This window comes from Pseudonaja textilis, chromosome 2, assembly GCF_049901715.1.
Source record: "Pseudonaja textilis isolate UNSWEBS1 chromosome 2, rPseTex1.2, whole genome shotgun sequence".
Taxonomy (NCBI): Eukaryota; Metazoa; Chordata; class Lepidosauria; order Squamata; family Elapidae; genus Pseudonaja; species Pseudonaja textilis.
This window is the reverse complement of record NC_141991.1, coordinates 144,221,880-144,245,331: the sequence shown is the minus strand read 5'-3', so window position 1 is coordinate 144,245,331 and position 23,452 is coordinate 144,221,880. Positions and strand designations below refer to the sequence as shown.

General features: G+C 39.9%; 2 protein-coding genes across 2 annotated transcripts; one reads left to right on the top strand and one right to left on the bottom strand.

Moving 5' to 3' along the window:
• Positions 1 to 780: 780 nt before the first annotated feature.
• On the bottom strand, positions 781 to 14,542 carry GPKOW (G-patch domain and KOW motifs). Its single transcript, XM_026711314.2, has 11 exons — positions 14,170 to 14,542; positions 11,509 to 11,654; positions 9,906 to 10,045; positions 9,693 to 9,799; positions 7,778 to 7,988; positions 7,018 to 7,150; positions 6,660 to 6,795; positions 5,344 to 5,476; positions 4,549 to 4,618; positions 2,954 to 3,039; positions 781 to 1,979 (listed from the first exon to the last, which is right to left on the bottom strand). Exons 1-11 carry the CDS (start codon positions 14,337 to 14,339, stop codon positions 1,848 to 1,850), a joined length of 1,464 nt encoding a protein of 487 aa, XP_026567099.2. The 5' UTR covers positions 14,340 to 14,542; the 3' UTR covers positions 781 to 1,847.
• FTSJ1 (FtsJ RNA 2'-O-methyltransferase 1) lies at positions 14,389 to 22,786 on the top strand. Its single transcript, XM_026711316.2, has 10 exons — positions 14,389 to 14,769; positions 14,994 to 15,063; positions 15,161 to 15,263; positions 15,407 to 15,485; positions 15,614 to 15,666; positions 15,895 to 15,948; positions 16,598 to 16,700; positions 19,331 to 19,414; positions 20,946 to 21,049; positions 21,658 to 22,786. Exons 1-10 carry the CDS (start codon positions 14,649 to 14,651, stop codon positions 21,856 to 21,858), a joined length of 972 nt encoding a protein of 323 aa, XP_026567101.1. The 5' UTR covers positions 14,389 to 14,648; the 3' UTR covers positions 21,859 to 22,786.
• The last annotated feature ends 666 nt before the right edge of the window (positions 22,787 to 23,452 follow it).

The following is a 23,452-nucleotide window of genomic DNA, read 5'->3' as shown; positions in this document are numbered from 1 at the left end:
TACGGGATTCTCTCTTGCTACAGGGGAATCTGCCGGTTCTGTTTTCAAGGCGGCCATTTTTGAGACTGGCAAGAGAAGTCATTCAGCTCTCCCGTTGCGGAAATTGACCGGGACGAAAGAGAAAATGTGTTTCTAAAGAGCTTAAATATTGTGGTAAAGTAGTTAAAACGCAATTAACATTGCTGATCCTCAGAATCACAACATTAAAAAAGAAAGGCATGAACAGAGAGGAGAAGCACCTGTTGTTCGGAAAGGGCCAAATTTATCTCCAGCAAAATGTTCTCTGAACAAGCCAAACTGCATCCTTCAGTCCTAGAACAGCTGGCTGAGTCAGGTAATTTAACACATACCGTAGGTTAGGTGCTTTGGACTCTGTGATTTTTAAGTTTTGAAGTGCGCAGTTCTTAAACAAAGGACAATCACAAATCAATATAATTTCCCCTTAGCAAATGGCCCAAATCAATATAAATTCCCCTTAGGCTTATTTAATAGCAAAAAACCTATAATCCTTTGGAGAGGTAGGCAAGGAGAAACATTTTTTTTAATTTCTATTAGAAATCATTTTCTTCCTCAATGCCTTTATCCTATTATATCATTATTTGCGAATATTTTTATAAGTTTTGACATAAGGTAGTAGAAAATGGTAAAACCTAACAGTGCTAGGTTGCAATATGTCTTGCAATATGTCAAATATTTAAAAAAATTTTGCTTTTGAAATTAAAGACCACCCTAGATAGTGCAATTTACCAATCACAGTTTTAGTAACAATCATACAAAGAATAGGCAAAATAAGACTTTACTTATATTATAGCCAAGAAGAGAGTAAATTATCAGTGAAGTCCAAGAAAGTTATTTTACACATAGTAGTTGGGTCTGTGTTCATTTTTACACAGATGGCAGGAAAAATGGACCACAGCTTTACATGACATTTTGAGAGGGAAATTTACACACACACAAACTTATTCATTTTAGCAAAATGAGACTCTTCCCAAAAGATGGTTCATCTATGTTCATTTCTGATGCTTATTTATTTTTAGGTCTATGATGAAAATAGATGCTCCAGGAAGGTAAGTATTATTCCTTCCTCCAGGAATGTCTTGTAATCTTATCAGTTTCTTCCAACAAAATAACTTTTGCAAACTTCTACACAGTGTACAATTTTCTTTTCTGCCTACTAATTGCTTCAGGATTTTGTAAATACAATTAAAAAATGACCACCCTGAAAAAAATCAGGAAAATACATTGGTTCCAGTTTCCATTTTTTGAATGCTTGGAGAATTTTAGTTTAAGAACAAGTTAGTTTTTACATAATTTTACCAGCTTTCATCCCAGATTTTCAGATGACACAAATTGAAGTAGCTATTCTCTAGAAAAGAACTTAAGAGATTAAAAATCTACATCCCAAAGAATAATTTAAAATTGAAGTCCATGAACCACTAGTTTCTAAATCAGAACTCTTTGTTGTAGGGGTGGCTTAATTTTCAGCCCTCTAGATCCAGAGTTGACCAGCAACTGTTTGATTATGCCACGTAATCCTTTAATAGATCACTCTCTGTCTTTGGCAATTCTGGAGCACTATCACTGATTCAGAGATCTGTACGTCACTAGACAAAAGTAACAGCACATCTAAAACCTTAACTAGAAAAAAACCCCAGCCAAATAACTGAATATGAATCATGGATTGCTGTGAATATGAAGGCTGCCCATGGTGTTGTGTGTCATGCGTAATAATTCCAACATCACTCCACTGTGATGCCACATTATGGACTGGGCTCTTTATCTTGAGCCTCCAGAAGAGAAATTCCTCTGTTCTGTAGATGTTCTCTTTTTTGGAGGAGCTGTGAATCTCAATCATCCTCAAAACCACCAACATAGTGACAGATAGCATCATAATCCAGGGTCAGAAGCTTTTCTTCATCCTGTTGTAGTTGCACCACTGCATGATTCTGTCCCTTGTCTCGACGCAGAATGCGACCCATCTAATTTAAGAGTGAAAAAGCATAAATGAAGTTTAGTGTTTCTTTTCCTGAAGAAAAGCATACATCTGAGAAGACCAGGTGTAAGCAAGCAGTGGAGCTCCAAATATTGTGGCATTCCAGTGATCAACAACCCTTCTAAGTAGTGAGCATAACTTAATTTCATGTAATATTGCAGTGTGTCCCCCCCCCCCCAAAAAAAGATGCCCCTAACTTTATTAAATCTGACTTGCTGCATTTTAATTTACTTTGTAATTGTTTCAAAAAAATACATTTAGGTAGTTGTTGACTTATGACTGCCCATCATGATTGTAAGTCACGACAGTCATAAAGTGGGTCACCCATATGATCCATCCAATTTCACAAGGCTTTTATGTAGGTTATTAAGCAAATGCTGCCACTATTTGGCAAAAACATTTAAAAATGTGGTTACTTGACTATGGGATGCCGCAAATGGCAGACTGGTTGCCAGACTTGGTTGCCACACACCCAAAATGCAGTTGTTTGACTGTTGGAGTGGCAGCCATCAGAACCAGATCACAAGTACCCTCGGGGAGGTCTGTTGTAACTTAGAACGGTGGCTAAGAAACCGGTCGTAAGTTGAGGACTACCCATATAGTGGAAATAAATGGAGCTTCTTATAGTAGTGTGAGCAATAAAGTACCTGTAGCCATTGCAATACTAAGCTTCATTATTTTATTACCACTATCTGCCTAAATCTGCATGATAAATATTATAGGATAAAATAAAATGTAACCCATAATTTTGACCACAAGAGTAAGACGGCACCTTGGATCCCCTGCATCTGAAGTAACGATTTGTTATCATACCTGCAATTTACCATTGTGTTAGTGGCATATAAGTTTAATAATAAATATAAACAAACAAATATATAATCCCATGTCTTTATAGAGCATGAAATTCAAGAGCTTTAAGAGAAATTAGCTAGGTTCCATCTCACTGGATTAGTGACTTACCTTTCCAACATGTTCTCCTAGTACCACCATAACCCAGTCTGAATCATTCCGAGGAATTACAGTCTCCAGCATAGACTCATGGATACCTGTAAAAGAGGTCAAAGCAAGAACCTGAAGTCACTAATACTACCTGAAATATCACTCTTCCATTAACTACCTGAAAAATCGTGTACAAGATAATTTCTCAAACATAGTTTCTCTAATTTCAACTGAAACTGGGAACCTGGCCATCACATGGGTACCTTCTTATCCTACTTTAGATGGGCCTTAAGCAGCACTTTGCATCTCACACTATTTTCTTCCCAATTATCCAGGTAATAGATAAGATTGAAATGTTTTGGGCCAGTTTTTGACAGATGCTCCAAACTAAAGTCAGACTTCCAGTGGTAGTGTAAAGCTTTTTGTGCTAAAAACTGAATGTAGGGATGCCTTTGAACTGCGGTGGCATAAATTATGGCATATACTATAGCCAGCCAGAGAAACCAATCGAGAGGTGCTGAATCATATAAAACCAGAAACATCACTAGAAGCCCAAATTACAAAACTATGTCTGATTTACTTTGGCCATGTCATGCATGCAAGTTCATCGGAGAAGTCAATGATGCTAGGAATGGTGAGTGGATCAAGAAAAAAGGGCAAGCATAGAACTCTCTGGCTTGATGCCATCAAAGCTGATACAAAGATGGACAATTGAAAGAAATGTGCTTGACAGGGTTGCATGAAGAGCACTTGCCTATAAAGGCACCAGGAGTTGGACACAACTGATTACGTGTGTTCTGCCTTCACCTACTATGTTTTTTAAAAAAAGTGTTCAGCAATTTTAGATCAACTGAAATTTAGGTGGGATATTTTAGTTCCCTAGCAGAAACTGTTAATCAGGGGAGACTATAAAATAATTGCCCAGATTCATTAACACAGCTGGAATTAAAAAAAACTAGATACTAAAGTAATTCTGCTACTAAGAGTAGCAAGTATTATAGAAATAAAAACATTGCAAATGCTCACATTTCTATCTCAAAAAATCAGATATACTGAAATATTGATAACAGTACATTTCAGAAATTAATTTGCTTAATTTGGCAGATTAATCTATCAGTTCTAGTATTAAATAAAAGAATCTTGTTAAAAGTATTATGCGTTGAAAGTCTCTTTAAATATGAATACCTGTATCTCCGTATACCGATATATACAGCGTTCTTTATTATAAGATTTCAAATATTTCAAAATCAAAGAGCAATGTTTATCTATAAAAGTATTAAAACAAACTGTTAAAAGCAGGGCAAGAACTTTAAGTGTTTTGAGATCATAAACAGGGTAGGAAAAGTAAAAGACAAAACCACCATCAATCATCTCTGAGAAAAAGGAAGTTCAGAAAAGAGTAGACAAGTTTAGCATTTGGGCAGGCTGACACGAGTGCAAACCTTCCTTCAGAAATTTGGGTTCCCACATCACAAATGTCCTCCTTGGAACACTAGAAATTCTGCAGCAAAGTTGGACACCTTTCTTCATAATCAACAAGCTAAAGATGCTGTTCAGGAAATATCAAAAGTCAAATCTTGAGTCTCAGACTTAAGCAGCAGCACTAATACACTCACCATCCAGAATTTGTCCCTCAGCTATTCGGCAAACACAGGTGTCTGGCTTGAGGACATCTTCAATTACCATCTGGAGACAAAAAACAACACAAGATTTCGTACCTTCTGTGTCCTAACAATGGGGTCAGCTGAGTATTTATAACAGTCTTTGCTGGAACTGGCCCTCAGAGGCAAACACTCATAGCTTGAAAGGACATAGGCTTTTCCCTGACAAAAGCAGGCCTTCAGCTTCTCATAGTGAGAATCAGTTATTATTTCAATGAAATCCTACCTTCCTTCTTTGGGCAATATTGAAACTTGGTATCTCCATCTCTACAGCATCACTTCAACAAGTAAGCTCCAAGAAAAAAAATCCCCCACAGCTTTTCAGAAATGGCTCCTTCTCTGAGGGGAAAAGCTTTGATGAGCTCCCCCATTTCTATTGCATTCAACGCCCCAAGCAAAATATTGGAAAAATACAACCTTGAGAAGGATCTTTGCCACTGCAGGACGTGGCACTTTTGAAACCATTGCAAGTAAATTCTGCACAGATTGTTATTCAAAATGTAATGACGCCACGAGCCAAACTGAATACTGCTATTCTGGCAAAGATGAAAAGCTATCCTCCATTTCTGTTGCTGCCTTATGAGAATTAGACTGAACTGACTTGGCCTCCCAGCTCTTTCAATTGTCCACATAAATAATTTGCTTCTTCTTCATAACCAAGAGAAGCATATTCTTTTTTAAGAAGGCATTTATCAGATAGTCTCAAAACACTGTATTAATAACGATGAGAAGTAGATACCTGCCAAGTACCTTAGTATTATAGTATTTGCCTCCTTTGTAGAGCTTATCTATAAAACGGACTCGCAGATCTTGGCGCAACCAGTGAGCAGCTCTGGAAGAGGAACTGTCAGCAGACTTACTCTGCTTCCCAGTATGGTTCTCTCTGTGGGCACAAGAGAATTGTTGAAGAATTCTTAGTTGGAAATGGTCTCTTAGGCAATCACCCAATCCCTTCTTAGTGCAAGAATTCAGATTAAAGCAAGCTGAAGGTATACAATTAGATGACTACCTGAACCCTGCTTGTGTACATCCTATGAAGGGAAGACTCCTCCTCCTATGGGCCAAAGGTTCTACTGTCAAACTATCTGCAGTGCACTCCAGGATGTTTTTTCTAATGTTCACTCAGAAACTGCCTTCTTATAATTTACCTTATTTCCCTTGTCATTTTTTTCCTCAAGTCTAAAGAAACCCAAATGTTTTAGCTCTTCATACAGCTTACCCTGATCAACCATGTTATCCTTTTCTGAAATTGTTCCAATTTTTCAGAATCCTTTTTATAAAGTGTGATGGCCAGAACTGACCTGATCTGACTTTCCCTTCCCTTAAATACTCTAGAGGCCATTTCATCCATACAGTTTGAAAATGGTTTCTGAGCTCCAATGATACAAATTTTCTTCCATGTCTTCCCCTGGACTTTTCCTCCATTTAACCATCCTCCTTAGGGATCACTGCTTCCAATATCCAGTAGTGCAGTCTTTTGTTTGAAATAATAAATCCTAGTACCTTCTCATTAGCTGAAGCAGGACTTTGGCTTTTTTGTTATGAGATAGGAAGATTAGTATGTCCTAAGTACTACAGCTCACAATTGCAGATTTTTGTCTATTTACTTTCACGTTTGCTTCTTAGGGCATCACTTGTTGAAAAGCTTTTGCTTGTTTGTTCCCTTTTTATGCTCTCAAACCAAGCCCAAACTCTAGGCTTGAGGCTTCCCAGTTGAACTGGTTTCTTGATAATTTTCCATTTGCCCACTCGCTTGCAAGATCTCGAAGTATGCCAACTTACACTGAACTGAAAACAGAAATAGTGGGATGAGAAGATATCAAATGGGGTTTGATTAAAACGATTTTGGAGTCAATAGTGTAATCCCCAAAGAAAAGGCACTCTTGCACTAGTATACATTATATTCTAAATAAATGTATAATAAGCCAAGTGAGGCCTTTTCTCATTTCTCCCTTCACCACTGTTGGAAACTGTGCTCTGGCAAATGCTGGATCCAACCACCAGCCACCATATAGCTACAGATTTTAAAATAGCACTCAGCACTTTCAAGAGCAGGACACCTTTACCTGTCTGCATCTGCCGTGTGCTTCCTTTTTTTGTCCCTGCTCTCATTTTTTCCTTTGGAGGCCCTGTTATCAGAGCTGTCCTTGGCCCCATTTCTTTCTTCCTCCTCCTTCTCTTTGTGAGCCTTGCTCAGGCGACCTGTACTGGAGAGAAGCAAATAGCTGAGAGGATACAATCCATGAGGGGAACAGACATTTATAGCAGATTTTCACCCCAAGTTCTGCAATCAAGATGACTTGGTTTTTAGATTGACAAGGAGGGCCGCTGTGAGAGGACAGCTAGTATGACTACTTAGCATCCCCAAAGAAGAGAAGTAGTTCTGGTATCTATGTGGGAGTAGGGAAATCTACTTTAACTTACTTAAGTCTTTAGCCAGCTTATCGTATTCTTTCTGGGTAACAGGCTGAACTCCATGTTGACTCACAGTGACCACTTTGCTGCCAATCGCCAGTTTCACCATAACACGAGCGTTATCTCCATCAACGCCTTCAATCTACAAAAGACACAAGTCAGGGCCCAGTCATTAAGTGAGTGTGGTGGCATGATCCTTCTAGTGCTGAACTGAGACTAGGAAGCCTTGGATTCAAATCCCCAGTGGACCCTGGAATTCACTGGGCAAATTCGGAGTACTGTACAATTTCTCTCCCAATTCAGTCTATCTCACAAGGTCACCACTGGGAGGATAAAACAGTAAGTGCCATATTAACTACTGTGAACCCTTAACAGAAAAGTAAATACAATAAAAAGAAATGCTATTAGATGTGGAGAGCTGATATGACAGATTGGAAATAAAGGCTATGGCTGCACTGCAAACTGATTCAAAATCATTTTATCAGAGCGTCCTCTGATAAATGCAAATTTTGGGAAATAAAAATATTTCTCCCATACTGCCACAGCAAAACTCATCCCTAGGACACAGGCAGAGGCTATCTACCTAAGGCAAAGGGGGAGGGGTTGCTGAGAAAACTGGGGGGGAGGGGCAACCCATTCCAAAAGAAGAGCAAAGGGATTTATTTCTTAACTTGGGCTCACTTCTTCTTTGGGAACGAGGGAGGCGGGCTTCCACTCATCTCAGTTCAGAGTCCAAAAAACAACTAGCTTAAGGAAAGTGTCAGCTCACCTTTCCATACAGCTCCTTATGAGGCCCACTTTCAATGAAGACGGCACCTCCTGGAACCAACCCCAAGGGCTCATCTTTGCTCTTTGAAGGTTCCTCGCCTGGCTTTGGGGGTCGCTGGGACCCTGAAGGTTTCAAGTCCTTAGCTGCTGAGCGATCTGCTCCAAGGCCTAAGCCCTTGGGCCGAAGACGGTTTTCTGCTGGCTTCACATCCCTAAGGTAGGCAACAAAGCAGAACAATGGGATAAAAGGAAAGAAGCTGAGGTCACGATACCCACAAAAAGGCAAAATTATGTTATCTGTCAGAAATAGTGTAAGAAAGACACGAAAGCACCTGGTTCACAGCTTAGCACAGACCTGAAACCTTGAAATTTTGAAGTTCTTATAGAGGAAATATGGGGTTGATAATAACTGAGCATCTCCTCTTACAATGTTAAACAGCTTTTAAGCAATTGAAACTTACATGAAATAATTTAATTGTAAGAGTTTGAAATTGGTGGCAATAAAACCTATATTATATGTGGGGTGGAAAGGAAAGAATCCACGCAGGCATCCAGGAATGTGACCCAATCACTTTTTTTCCATGCCCAAATCTTTCCCATTCTGTCAAATAACTACAATAAAACGCTTTAATTCCTTTCCAAAAGCATATGCATTTCTTTCCCTTGCTTCTACTACAGTCTCATGGAAGATTGTAAGGAGCTCTGTGATGAAATCAAAGTACACCATAGCTACCATTTTCCTGTGGTTAACTAAATAGGCTCACTCTATAAAACAAGGAGAATAGACCAGTGTGGCATGATTCCTCACTTAATGATTACTCATCCAGTGACTGTTGAAAGGTATGATGGTGCTGAAAAGTGAGACTTACTACCTATTCTAGTAGTTATGGTTGTTACTGTCAATACTGAACTGCTTTGCTTCTTTCAAACCTTAAAGCTTTTCAACTTGCCAATGAACTGGAGGGGGTGAGGGAAGGGGGAAATGGAATGCTAAGAATGTATGTGGAGATCGTGAGAGCTTGGAAACCATCAAGGTCACCACTGTATGTGCTTGAGAAAGAGGCAGATTGTTCCCATAGCAAAATGATGTCTCATAATTGGACAATGTGATCACTCAAGGGTGGGAAGAAGAGAACGCTATTGTTTAACTAGGCAAACATTTGCACGGGAAAACCAGAGCTGTACCAATATGGTGTATCCAATACAGTTTTACTTTGGGGAATTCAAAGCTCGCAACAGTGTTTCCTTATTTTGGGTTCACTAATTGGCCAGTTGACAGCTCAGCCATCATGTGGTCACCATTTGTGACCTTCATTTCTAGCTTCGCACAAGAAAAGTCAATGGGAAAACTGATAGGAGGTAGGAAATGGTGACTACAGAATGTTGCACTTAATAACTACGGAGGAAATCACTTTACTACCACAAGAGGAAGTACCGGAATGGCCATAAGGCAACACACTCATGTGATGCTATGATCCCAATTATTGTCATTAAATAAGGACGACCTGTATTAACAGATCCATGCTGACTTCTGCCAAGGAATGCATTCTTTTCTACATGTTCTCGAAGCAACTGCCAGACATGTAAACCAGGCTGACCGATCTGTAGTTATCCAAGAACTCTTTCACCTCTTCCTGAAGACATGACCAGATCTGCTCTTCTCCAGTCCCCCGATACTTCACCTCACCCTCAGGATTCCTCTTTTTCATTCTGAAAAGTTTCTTTATATGTAAGTGGTGGCAAATATTATTGCTACAATTAACCTGATAATATGGCTTCCAACAACTCGGGATGCTTAATATTCTTAAACTAGTCTTTGACTGAGTTTTTACAGCATCTCAGTTAATTACCTTTAAAAAATAACCTTACACATTAATCATGTAATAATAATGAGCATCTACGTAAAGAACACTTACTGTTTAAATGTGCGCCCAATGCCTTCTCCTGCCTTCCAGCCCATGCCCTTGAGCATAGCAAGACCATAAGCTTCCACTGGTACCTCTTCATAATCCGACTCAGTTGACTGCCAAAATTAAAATATAGAGAGAGAGAAGGCAAAGGAACAGGAATTAAACCAACTGAAGTAGGAATTCTAAGAACTGTCCAGAATAATGCCGTTTTATTCTTACCGATTCTGGGCGGAGGCTGACATCCACTTTGTCCCCATCTTCAAAGCCATCAGGCACACGGTTTACCATGAGGAGAGGAATTGCAAAGTTGGAATCTACCTTGCTTCCACTTTCCCATTGCTCCTGTGATTTCTTGGATTCTAAACAGCAGTGAACCAAAGTATAATAGTTAAGTCAAGAAACCTCAAAGAGTCAAATATTTGTTTCCTATGTCCAATGGGAGAAAATTAAGAGCTACTCAAATCCAAGGTGATCTGGATAGATTTACCAGGAAAGTAGGAGTGAAGTATCGGTTTTATCAAGTTGCATACTTCACAGCTCCTACAACAACCAGATTTTCTGTTTGTGGTTTAGCAGCATTGGTATTACTTTAAATGCATCATCAGCAACTAAAAGAATTTTAGTATAAAATGCAAGCACAAAATGCATGCAGTGCTGTAGTTCAATGGCGTACTTACAAAGAATATCTCTAGATGGGGGACTATGGCCCTTTTATGACTTGTGGACTTAAATTCCCAGAATTACTGAGCCACTCAGTTAACTCTTCCGAAGCTTAATGTTCAAGTTATCTTACTATTAGAGTGTTAATAATCTCTAGTCAACACTGTATAAATGCCACTATATCCAAATAATGTATTTATTAAAAAATTTTGCCAGCTGCCCATTTCGTCACAGGATTATTCTGGGAGCCTTACAATAAAAATGTAACTATAACATTAATAAAAATACAATTACATATAATTAAAAGATGTGCGGGGAGAGAGCAGGATGCATGGGGAGGGGTTTTTTTTAGGTGGGATTGTGCAAGTAGTCTAATAATCACTTCCAGTGTGGTCCTTCCCATTGGGTCCCCAGGCCAACTGGCAGCCAGGTCTTCAGGCCCTTACAGAAGGGCAAGAGAGTGGGGGAAGAGTTCACCCCAGGGGACAGGATATTCTAGAAGGCAGGGGCTACAGTAGAGCACGCTCTTCTCCTGGATCCTGCCAGCTAGAATTCCTTGACCTACAGGGATGGGCAAACTACAGCCCGGGGGCCACATCCGGCCTGCCGAAGATTGGTACAGAATTGTTTGATGTGAATGATTGAATTCATTTGATTTTGACTTGTAATGACAGGCATTTTGACACCAGGTGGCGGCCCGTCTGTTAAATTTTAAAAGTCAATGAGGCCCCCGAGCCAAAAAGTTTGCCCACCTCTGACCTACAGGATACACACCATACCTCCTCAGCCAGCATGAGTGGGGCGGACCTCCATTCATGAATCACCATTCAACAGGTGACTTTGAGACAGATTCATTCTCTCTCTCCCTCCCTCCCCCGCACTTCCTCCCAATTATGCTAATTCATATTTCTTAGTCGACGGGGATGTTGTACATGTTCATGGAAGGGAAGGTTCAGGTTATAGATACTATGTTCTAACAGAGGTCAGAATTATTTTCCAGCAACATCACTGACAAACAATCTATTGATTCCTCCACAGTCTTAAAATTAGCCCATTGGAAGATGCCCTACCAGGTTCCTGTAATTATAAACTGAAAAAAAATAACAATCTCATATTCTGTTTTTTACTAGTGGACAGAGTTGCAATTCTGTCATGCATTCACCTTCAATGAGTTCTTTGACTGCTTGCGCATCAACACTGTTAAGCCCATCCTGCTCCTGATGGGTTGCAGAGACCTCAGGCTTCTTCCACTGATTCTTTCGGATCAAGGGAACGACAAGCTCTTTTGGCTGAGGAGCTGGTCGAACACTGCAGGGTAAGAACACGTGTCAATAAAAATTGCGATTGGGGTTTTTCTATTCACATATATTGTGGAGAAGTTTCAAAAGGCTAAACTAGTCAAGCACTAGCATCTCACATAACTATGGCCCTTACTGCATGCTAATGGGAAAAAAAGTCAGATCTTAAAGAAGTTACACCAACACGGAGACCAAAATTCCCAAGTAATACTTAATATGTCCATATTTAAAATGTAGTCATTTTGAGCATACAGCAAAAACTTTCAAATTGCACTCTTTTTCATGGTTTCACAGTGCAAGAAGACATCAGCAACAGGCTCAGGAATAAAGTAATGATTACTTTATGTATAGGAATGAATTACTGAAAGAAGAATTACAGTGATAGAGGGAACCTCTTCAGATCCTGTTCCTTTTTTGCCTACTACACTTAAAATCTCATGTCACAAAGCTTTTACCTGGCTACAGACATAACAAATCCTTATTGTGATATGCCACAAGTAGATCAATTTTCAGAGGTGACTATCAAGCATTAATTGATAACCCTAACCTGTTTGGCATGAAAAAGAGCACAAGGTGGCCAAAATAAGTAGATTCATTTGAAATTCACTGGCAGGAACACACTTTTTTGGTAGCAAAAAAGAAACAAGAACTACTTATACCAGATTTGTTGAAATGACAAGCAATTAACACCCTTGCATTTACAGTAATGCCCTTGTTTCACAGAAGACAAAATATGCCTTTTATTTGTATTATGATCCCTTCACTCCTTTCCTAGTCCTGCACATTACTAAAGGATAGACTGGAAGTTTATCTGAGTAACAGATAATAAAAGATTTCTGGGTACATTTGGCAGGCGATACAACAGGATGTAATTGATCAATCACTCAATCAATCAGAATAGAGCTGGAAGGGATTTTGGAGGTTTTCTAGTCCAACTCCCGCTCAAACAGGAGACCCTATACATTTCAGATAGGTGGCTGTCCAGTCTTTCCTTAAAAACCTCCAGTGATGAAGCATGTACAACTTCTGAAGGCAAACTCTTCCGTTTATTAATTGTTCTTACTATTAGGAAGTTTCTCCTTAATTCCAGGTTGCTTCTCTCCTTGATTAGTTTTCATCCACTGCCTTCTGGTGCTTTGAAAAACAGGTTGACCCCTTCTTCTTTGTGGCATCCCCTCAAATACTGGAATACTGCTATCATGTCACTCCTAATCCCTCTTTTCTCGAGACAAGGCAAACCCAATTCCTACAACCGTTCTTCATATGTTTTTGTTTCCAGACCTTTAATCGCCCTAGTTGCTCTTTGCTGCACTCTCCAAACTTTCAACATCTTTTTTGTAATGTGACCAAAACTGGATGCAGTATTCCAGATGTGGTCTTACTAAGGATTTATAAAGCGATATGAATACTTCACGTGATTTTGATTCTATGCCTCTGTTTATACATCCAAGGATTGTATTAGCTTGTTTTGGCTGCTGCCACACTTACAGGATTAAACAATTAAACTTACACGATCACTTAGACAGCACTAACTGCTCCTCACTATATAGTAGTGAAAAACTTATCTAGCATGCCCTCTTCCAACAACAGCTCACACGATTGAGTACTGTACACGTACTCCTTGACTTACAACAGTTCATTTAGTGACCATTCAAAGTCATGCCACTGAAAAAAGTGACTTATGACCATTTTTCACAGTAACTACCTTTGTAGCATCTCCATGATCATGTGATCAAAACTTAGATGCCTGGCAACTGGTTCATCCTTATGACAGTTGCTGCGTCCCAGGGGTTGTGTGATCCCCTTTTGCAACCTTCTGCCAAGCAAAGTCAATGGGGAAGCCCGAATCAGTTAACAACTGGGTTATTAATTATCAACTGCAGTCATTCATTTAACAACCGAGACAAGAAAGGTGGTAAACAACAGGGCAAAACCCATTTAACACATGCCTCACTGAACCACAGAAATCCTGGGCTCAATTGTAGTCGTAAGTCGAGGACTACCCGTATTCTTTTCTAGCATTCTGTATGCCAGACAAGGAATAATGGGTGGAAACTGAACAAGGAGAGATTTAACCTGGAAATAAGGAGAAACTTTCTGACAGTGAGAACAATCAACCAATGGAACAGCTTGCCCTCGGAAATTGTGGGAGCGCCATCACTTGAGACTTTCAAGAAGAAACTGGACTGCCATTTGTCAGAAATGGTGTAGGGTGTCCCGCTTGGGCGGGGGGAGGGGGGGTTGGACTAGATGACCTACAAGGTCAACTCTGATTATCTGTTAGCATGGACCTGAAACAATCCTTCACGAGAGAGTGCGGGCCGTGGGAACCACGGAAGAATCCATCTTCTTGAGACAGCAGCTGCCTATATGCGCGCGGGGGGGTGTCCAACCCCAGCAGCTTGCAAAAGGCTTACGACCCAGGGTCCCCCAAGCCCGGACACGAAGCCGCCTCCGCCCCACAGGCCTGTCTGCTTAATCCCAAAGCGCAGAGCCGCCCGCGCTTCCCCCTACCGAACCCACACCTTTGCAATTCTTTCCCTTCAACAGCGGAGAGGAAATCGGGTTCCTGTTTCCCTTCGCCGCCCTCCTGCCCAATTACGTGGAGGAACCGCTTCCGTCCGCTCGTTCGAGAAAAAGTGAACGATACCGGAACTGCTGGAACACCGGCAGCCTTCTCCCTTTCCTCCGCCATCTTCCATTCGCTGTCTAGGCCCCGCCCCCGCTTCCGATCACGTGGCTCCGAGGCACCCTGGGAAACGGAGTCCTGTGTAGAACATCATCGTCTCCTTAAGCGCTGGGCACCGAATAACAGTACAACAAACTCCCAGAACGCAGCCCGATTACAGTAACTCGTTTACCGGATCACGGTTGCGACCCGTCGCGGAGCTTTGCGGCAAGAGCGCGGGGACGATGTGTTTTCGGTGACGCTCACTGTGTGTAAATTACATTCGAAAGCCGAAGGCATTTGAAGAATTACCGCAGTCACCACACATAAGGGAAGATGGGACGCTCCTCCAAAGACAAACGCGATATTTACTACCGTCTGGCCAAGGAGGAAGGATGGCGAGCTCGCAGCGCATTCAAACTTCTGCAGCTGGATGAGGAATATCACTTATTTCAAGGTAGGGAGAAAATAAATAAGCTTGCAGATTACATCATGAGTTATATGATTGACACATGTATTGCTTTGCCAAAGCAGCTATTTTCCAGATATATTCCAGATATTTCCAAAGCATACTTTGCATCACTTTTAAGAAAACAAAGCAGAAGCTATGTTTTGTGGTTTTCCTTCTTGACAACTGAATTGCAATAATTTAATGATGTCTTCTGCTTCTGACCTTTCCAGGTGTCTCCCGGGCTGTGGATCTCTGTGCAGCACCTGGTAGCTGGAGTCAAGTTCTGAGCCGAAAGCTCAAGTAAGGAAACAATTTGCCTTCAGGGTAGTGGTGGGTTATTATGCCTCTCAGGGAGAGAGCAACATCATCCTACTTTCTCCTCTTTCCCTTTCTCCAGAGGAGAAGATCCTAAAAATGCAGGTATCAAAATAGTGGCTGTGGATTTGCAAGCCATGGCTCCATTGCCAGGAGTCATTCAAATCCAAGGGGACATCACCAAGGTACATGTTGTCTAATGAAGCCATATAGGAAATAACCTCATGTTCTGCTCCCATCCTAGACCAGGGCAGAATATGAGCCCTATTTTTTTTATTTTAAAAAACACCTTCCCATGGGTCCTCTTTTCCTCCTCTTCTCTTTCTAGGTTTCAACAGCCCAAGAAATCATTCATCATTTTGAGGGGCAACCAGCCGATCTGGTTGTATGTGATGGAGCCCCTGATGGTATGTCTCAACCCAGTCGTATGAGGGATTGCCAACTTTGGCAGGCTGATATCTGTTTTCTTGTGGAGTGGAGGAGGGGGGAAAGCTGCAATTATTAGCCTTAATGAATGTTTCCTTTTTTCTTTCAGTGACTGGACTCCATGATATAGATGAGTACATTCAAGCCCAGCTGTTGCTTGCTGTACGTATATTCTAATTTTATTCCCATGTCTGATGACCAAAGCAAACCATATGAAATACTGTGGGAGAGTTCCCCCCCGCTTATTTCTTTTTTTTTTCTTTTTCAAAGTACTATGATATAGTGGTAGTTCTATGGCCACAAAAACACCAGCAGATCTTAGAACTTTGCTTAAAAATACTTCATCTGAATTAGCCATCTCACTGACGTTCTTTTTCTTCTGTTACCCAGGCCTTAAACATCACTACGCATGTCCTAAAGAAAGGAGGGACATTTGTAGCTAAGGTGAGCCATGCAGATAAAGAATCCTTGGATATAGCAAAAGCACTTATAGGTATCAGGTATTTAAGCCTGCTTGTACCCAGCAGCTCAGCAAATAGTAGTTTTCCAACATCAGTTCTTGCCTTAAAGAAGTTATTCAGTGCTGAAGCAAATGTGGTGGGATTCATCTTGTCAATCTCATCAAGTTGGATTTCACCTATTTCAGCGATGATCTGGGGAATAGCAGGTACTTCCAAAGCTTGGCTAGTAAAATAACTTTGATAGGACTTCAGATCATGTGCTGTCTGAGGCTGTTGGGAGCTGTGGGTCACCAATATCCAAAGAGTTGCAACTGTATGACTTCTATTGTTGAAGACCTCTGAAAGTTTCAGTATTGTATTTTGTCATTTCCATTATAATTGATGGGCTGGTGATCTTGGAGTCACAGAATTTCAGATTGGGATTACTGCTAGAAGTACTAAATTACTGCACCTAGCTGAGAGGTTGCATTTTTCCTGGAGGTGCCCTGGATTTCTCTCTGTGCCTCTGATACTCCTGGATTCATTATACCCCTGAGAACTCCTTGGTTCTTATTCAGTTGCTATAGTTTCTGTGACAGTATAACAATGCAGCTAATCCAGACATGGTGTAGCATTTTGTTCTCCCATTTCAGATATTCCGAGGGAAGGATGTCACTCTTCTCTATTCCCAGTTGAAAATATTCTTCCCTGATGTGACATGTGCCAAACCCCGAAGTAGTCGCAACTCTAGCATTGGTGAGTAGCAGTTTCTTACATGCATATTGACCATTTTGGGTTCGTGGGGAATCCTGCATCAAATCTGACAGAATTAGAAAACTTGAATAGAATAATAGATCTGTTACTTTGGGTGGCTCTTTTTGTATTCGTTAATATCATAACTGGAAAATTGTGATACATTGGGCTTGCTTACATTTAATAAGATGTTCAAATTTTTCTCCACAATAGTTACTTTATGCATCTAAACTTTATAGCTCTTAAATTGGCTTTGCATTTAACCATCTTTTTATTCAAAGTAACAAAGTTTGGTGAACTTTTTTTTAAAAGGAGGAATTATTTTTCTTTGTGATGCTAAATCTCAGTCTTTTGTTTATATTGGGATACTGGAATTCATAAATATAAATGTTGATTTGGTTATAAATTATGGTTAAGATATGGAATGCTTATTTCAATTAGATAAGTTGCTATTTGGGGTGGACTTTTTTTGGAAGTATTAGTATTTCTAATTAGAAAAATATTGTATGTTGGAGCTTGGGTTTTATAAAGAGAACTAGTCTGTTTTTGTTGAGTTAAACTTTGGTTTTTTAAAATTGTATTTGTGTAAAGATATCCGGACCCTCTTACGCCTTTTAAATGGGATTTTGTTACAGAAGATTTGAGATATGGATTGTTAATATATGTTAACTGTTATGTCCCACCTTCCAAAATAAACAGATAAGGCTGAAAGCAGCAGTCCTCGCAAATAAAGGCAGCAAACAGGAATCTTCACAGATAACAGCTGTAGATAGCCTCCACCAGATAGTCTAAGTTAATAGTTCCAACGAAATAAATCCAAGTCCCAACAAGATATTTCAGGTTTAAATCCTCCAAGCCAAAATCTTCGGTTCTCCTTGCAAACAAACACTTTGTTCCGGACAAAGTGCAAAGTCATCTCTCTCCCTTTATAGAGCAGCATATAATTAGTCTAATTACTGATCTGCCCTCCTCCTGTGCTCCCGTTGGTTTCTTCTCGTAAGGAGACGCCTGCTTCTGACATCCACCCAGCAATCATCTAAATTATTACCTTCACCTGAAGTCTCCATAAGTTCCTCATTGTCAGCCGTTCCCGGCTGATAACCTGATTGAGAAGCAGAGGAGGTTGAAGGTTCAGGCCGGTCCTGCAAATCAAATGTGTCCTCATTCAAAATATTTATTATCACTGCTGACAGGAACTGTTAGGACTCCTCTTCGAAATTCCAACAGACAGAGCTCTTTGCAGTAACATCCTCATTCAAAACTGCAGGCAAAACTGTTAGGACTCCCCTTTGAAATTCAAACAGACAGAGCTCTTTGCAGTAACGTCCTCATTCAAAACTGCAAGCAAAACTGTTAGGACTCCCCTTTGAAATTCAAACAGACAGAGCTCTTTGTAGTAACGTGCTAATTAACTGGCTTGCCCATCAGATTAACGTTTCCTGGTTCTGACGTCAATCCACGATCTAACAGTCATCAGATTCAAAGTTCCTAACATTAACTAATGTTAATATTTTAGAACTCTGGATGTTTTGCAGATAATTGGATTAGAGATGATATTACTTGGCTATTATTAAGAAAAGTTCTGGGATAAAGCGTTTTATATTAGTCAACTAAGAGGAGGAGAAAAAATTGTAGAGGATGGGAACTCATGGGGGAGGGGCTCTTAATTTGGCTTTTCTTACTTTCTTGCACTTTCGTCTTTTTTCTTTAACTGTATTATTTTTATTGCTCTTTTGAAAACCTTTAATAAAAAATCTAGTTTTCATCTCCAAATAAATACCCATCTCTTTCCAGGCAAATAGTTGAAAGACTGAGCAGCTCTGGAAGGAGGATGCCAACTTTGCTATAAATAATCTTATGAATTTCTCCTAACCACATATTTATATTACCCATGAACCGGACATATTTTTTCTTCCTCTTTGTTCTTTTAAAAAAAATAATGAAGTATTTTGTGGCTATAGAATAAAGCATACATACTGATATCTTAAATGCAAATAAATTATATTGCCATTCAGTTCTGAATGAAAAACATACGTAATTCTTTTTTCAAGGCCTAATTTGTATCTGTATCCTTTAGTTTCTGAATAGTTTTTCTGGGTTTAGTGAAGTCATGTTCAATACAAAGTCTTCAATACAAAAAAAAGACTTCCACAAAATGAAATTTCCCATTATATTTCTAAGATGCATAATTTTTCATTTACTTTTACATATAATTATAGGGTTACCATTTAATGTTACTGTCACATCTGACTAATGTGCCTTACGCCCAATTCCCAAGTGTCAAAGGATTTGAGTTAGGAGGATACCCCATAGTGAATCTCTTACGCATTGTAAGAACAGAAAGGTTCCCTTTCTTGCCAATCCTCAAGTCAGCCTATTCATTCTCTGAAAAATCCCACAATAACCATTTCCAGCACAAGCCAATTTTCCCTGTTCTCTTTTCTTGGCTATTGTACTATCCAGTGAGAGTTCAGTCTATGAATGTAGAGTATATGAACTGCTTCAGTGCAGAGTGTAGCCTTATTTGAGGCAGATAGCAGTAGGTTGTTTGCCCTCTTCCATGACTTAATTGAGGGAACTTTAGGGGACTGACGAAGAGGTATCCAAAGCTTTAGCTTCCTTTCCATTTTCAGAAGCCTTTGCTGTTTGCCGAAACTACAATCCCCCTGAAGGTTATGTGCCGAACATGTCCAATCCCCTATTGGATCATTGCTATGGTAAGAAACCTTGAAGGGAAGAGGGTATGGTTGATGATGATACACTGGGAAATGTGGGAGAAGGATGCTGAAAGAAGAGGATGAATGGTTCAAGTTATTTATAGGAACATTGTAAGTAAGATTCTGGGAGGGATCAATGCTGTTGTCTTGAGGGAAATAGCAATTTTTTGGTCCCTAAAGGCCTCTAAGCAGAAGGTGGGTGGATATCTATCTGAGATGCAATACTAATTGGTTTCCTGCATTGGAAAGAGTTTGGCCTAGATGACCTTGACTGTGTGGTCCTTGATAGCTGCTGGGAATTAAGGTGTCAGCTTTGGAAACCTTATTCAATGCTGCCACATAGCTTGAGAAACTGGGAGCGGGGTGATTTCAATTGGGTAGCTTTAAGTAGACAAAATAGAATTCGTTAGTTCAAGGTCACGAAGTGTGGTGCAGGAACAAAAAGGAACTTACTTTGGGATTGGTTCATATGATGAAAAAGGAATGGGTTGCAGGTTGGGACATTGTGGAAAGTTCCGGGGAATTTAGTTCCGAGATTTCACAGATGTGCCAGGTGCTATTCTAATAAAGGTATTTTTGAGATGACGCTTGTCTCGGAGTTATTGATTGGAATGGAGGTTTGCTGGAACGCTGACATTAGGAGGAGCTTGAGTTTAGACTGCTCTTCTTTTTCTCAGGGAATTCTAAGTAGCAACTACAGGTAGAATGTGTTTGGTACCTGCTCTTGAAATCAGTTGAAACATCTTGAGAAACTAAAGTCAAGGAAAGAGAGGAAAGAACCTTTGGTGAAAGAAGGAAGCTTCTTGGACTGTCTTTAATGGAAGAAACAGAAGGCAAATTATATAATGGCTCGATTTTGCTGTTTCAGCGAACAAGAGATTAACCAAGAGATTAATTTTTGCTGCCCAGACCTTAATTGTGAGCCTAGATTATAATGCAATTTAATGTAAACTGCCCTCAACTTTTAGGAAAAACTAGACAATCTGTGATCTGTTGGGTCATTGTTCAGAGGTATTTCCTTCCCAGATTCCCCAATGCCTTCAACAGGGGCAGTAATTCCTAATGTACTACCTTCACTGGAAAAGTTAAGTCATAAAATGTTTTATAAAATTTGCCAAATTTTAATTCCATAGGAGTCATGGGTTCTGGATTTTGAAGGTATTTTGTAAATTAGCCTATTTGAGGTACCTTGATTCAAAACTGGTTGCCCAGTGACACATCATCTTGCCTAGTTAAAGGGTACACGCAGCCCAACATGAGAATTTATAGATGGTAAAGTTGAGGAGGAGGAGAGAAATTTGTTTATTGTTTCTTTGAATAAATATCAGAACACAAATAGCCACAAAAACTACTTCTGCCCTAAAAATGAAACTTCCTAAGAAAAAATCTGGGTTGCGAGAAACTTCCTCAGTTGTAGAAGAGAAGCACAAGTAGAACAAATCTGAGAATATTTAGGCGATGACAATACTTAGAAAGAGGTCTTGTTGCAGGCAATAATTGTCTTCTTGCTTTTGCCATCTCTCCACTACAGATGTGGATTTTAATCAGCTGGAGGGTCCCAATCGGGTCATTGTCCCTTTCCTGGCTTGTGGCGATCTGAGTGCTTACGATTCCGATCGGACCTATCCACTGCAGGTAAAACTCGGTGTCCTGCTGGTATAGCAGGTGATCTGTAAATAAGCAGAGGTGGCTCATCCAAAATCATTTTCACACGAACCAGACTTGTTGAGCTTTTAATTGGGAAAAATTCAAACCCGCCAACTAAGCAACAGGTTTGCTCTGTTGTTTGGATGGATAGTTGCAGACCCCATTCTTTGGCCAGCCTCGGGAGTAGTATTTGCAACCCTTTACTCCAGCAAGGGGGCCACAATTGGTGCAAAGTCTTTGAATCCAGAACTGTTGGCAAAGAAGCCTGAAAGCAGGCGAAGAGAAAGTTGAAAAAGCAATAGCACTTAGACTTGTATACCGCTTCACAGTGCTTTACAGCTTTCTCTAAGCGATTTGCAGAGTCGGCATATTGTCCCCAACAATCTGGGTCCTCATTTTACCCACCTCGGAAGGATGGAAGGCTGAGTCAACCTTAAGCCTTGGTGAAATCTGAACTGCTGGCCGCTGGTGAACAGCAGAAGTAGGCTGCAGTACTGCATTCAAAAAGAAGAAATGTTGGGGATCTGGTTTTCCAATCGGGCAGGTTCCAAATAAATAAGCTAATATAAACCTTTCTCCTTCTTCCATTGGGTCAGCTGGATCCTGAGAAGGAGTATACCTACGTGCCCCCGACTCAGCCGCCCATCCGTCCTGCCTACGAAGAAGCCTGCTTCTTAAAGAAACACAACCTCCTTACCAAGGAACAAGGGCCCCACTCTCAGCTGCCAGAACAAGGGGCTTCAAATTTTTCTCTAGAGACTGAGGTCGTAGATGCCCTGGAGGAACTGTCAGTCTAACGTAAATCACAGAACTAAGGAGAGAAAAATATGACCCAGTGCCGGATTGAAAGACTACATTTTATCTTCTGCAGAAGCAAAGATGGGAAGAATGAGCTTGTCTCCAGAGTTGGAACTTTGAGGGGGCATGTTCTCAGGTCACATTGTACTACAACAGGCCTTTGGAGTCACATGGAAATGCAAAAGAACTCTGCCCCTCCAATGTATACACATAAACATTGACAACCTGGCTATCCAGCAGCAGACTTCAGAAGCAGACTGCCCATTATCTCTAAATCTATTTAGAGATAATGGGTAAAAATTTAACTGAAAGGGGGATTCTGTAAAGGTACATGAGATTGTGTTGTTATATTTGAAATAGAAATAACTTTAGAAAATTGGAAACAACATATGATTAGAATGAGGGATAGAATGGTTAGTGTAACTTAGTGAAATGTTTGTGAATAAAGTAAATGAAATAAATGAGAAAATTGAATTAGGAAGGAATGGGAACACTTTAATTAGTCAATGTTTTATAAAATATAAGTGAAGAGGGGGGGAATTGATTATGGAAAGCTAATAATTGTTTCCATAGAGGTATGATATTTAATTGAAAACGCGAAAAATCTTAAGACTTTAATGAATTTTAATATTAACGATAGAATTGAATTGGAATGGAATGTTGTTTTAATTATATACATTTATAATTTTTTCTTTTTTATAAGAATATTGTGTGTAGTTTAAGAATGTACCAAACAGAATCCGAATGGAAGCTATGTATTATATTGAGTGTTATAATTTTAGGGGAAAGATATAAAGGCGTCATACTCCTATCAGTAACTACAGGAGAAATTTTGTTTAATGAGAAAAGATAATAGACAATTGAAACAGGACAGACAAAAAATATAAATATAATTATTTGAATTGAGATGAAATAAATATAATAAAATTGAGGGAATTAAAAGAGGGGAGAAGCCATGTAGAAAATGTAAAATTGTAATAAGATATGGAATAGAATATAAAAATGAGCATGAACTTGAAATTGTGTCTGCACGAAGAAATGTAACCTGGGATTAAGCTGCTTTCAGAAAAGATGTTTTAATTATGTTTCTTTTTGTGAATTCTCAAATAAAATTTACAAAAAAAAAAGAAGCAGACTGCCTATAACAGAGATTGTGAAGGGTTATCATGCAGTGCTGTTGCATTAGTCAACCTGGCTGTTAAGAGAACAGCTTGAGAGGCTGTTTCTTTCCTCCCCACTTCCTGCTTTTTTCCCCCTCCTTTCCAAAGGGGAGAACTTGTAATGGTTGAAACTACAGTCACTCCTTCTCTGTCCCTTTTTCAGTTTGCTCCACTCCTACCCTCAGATCTGCAAGAGGATGGCAATCAAAGCAACCACAGAGTTGGAGTGTTTTTACAGGGCTCTTCATCTCAATCATAGATACTGAAAGTGAAGGAAGGGCGCATAGTTTCACACCAGACAGCAATAGGCCTTCTGAGGTAATTGAAACATTGCTAGGTCAGCATTTAAAATGTGTTGTACAGACAGAGCCTCGGCATCTCTGTCAGCTCTGTTCTAAGGTGAGATAATGGATAACTGGAATGCTCATATAAT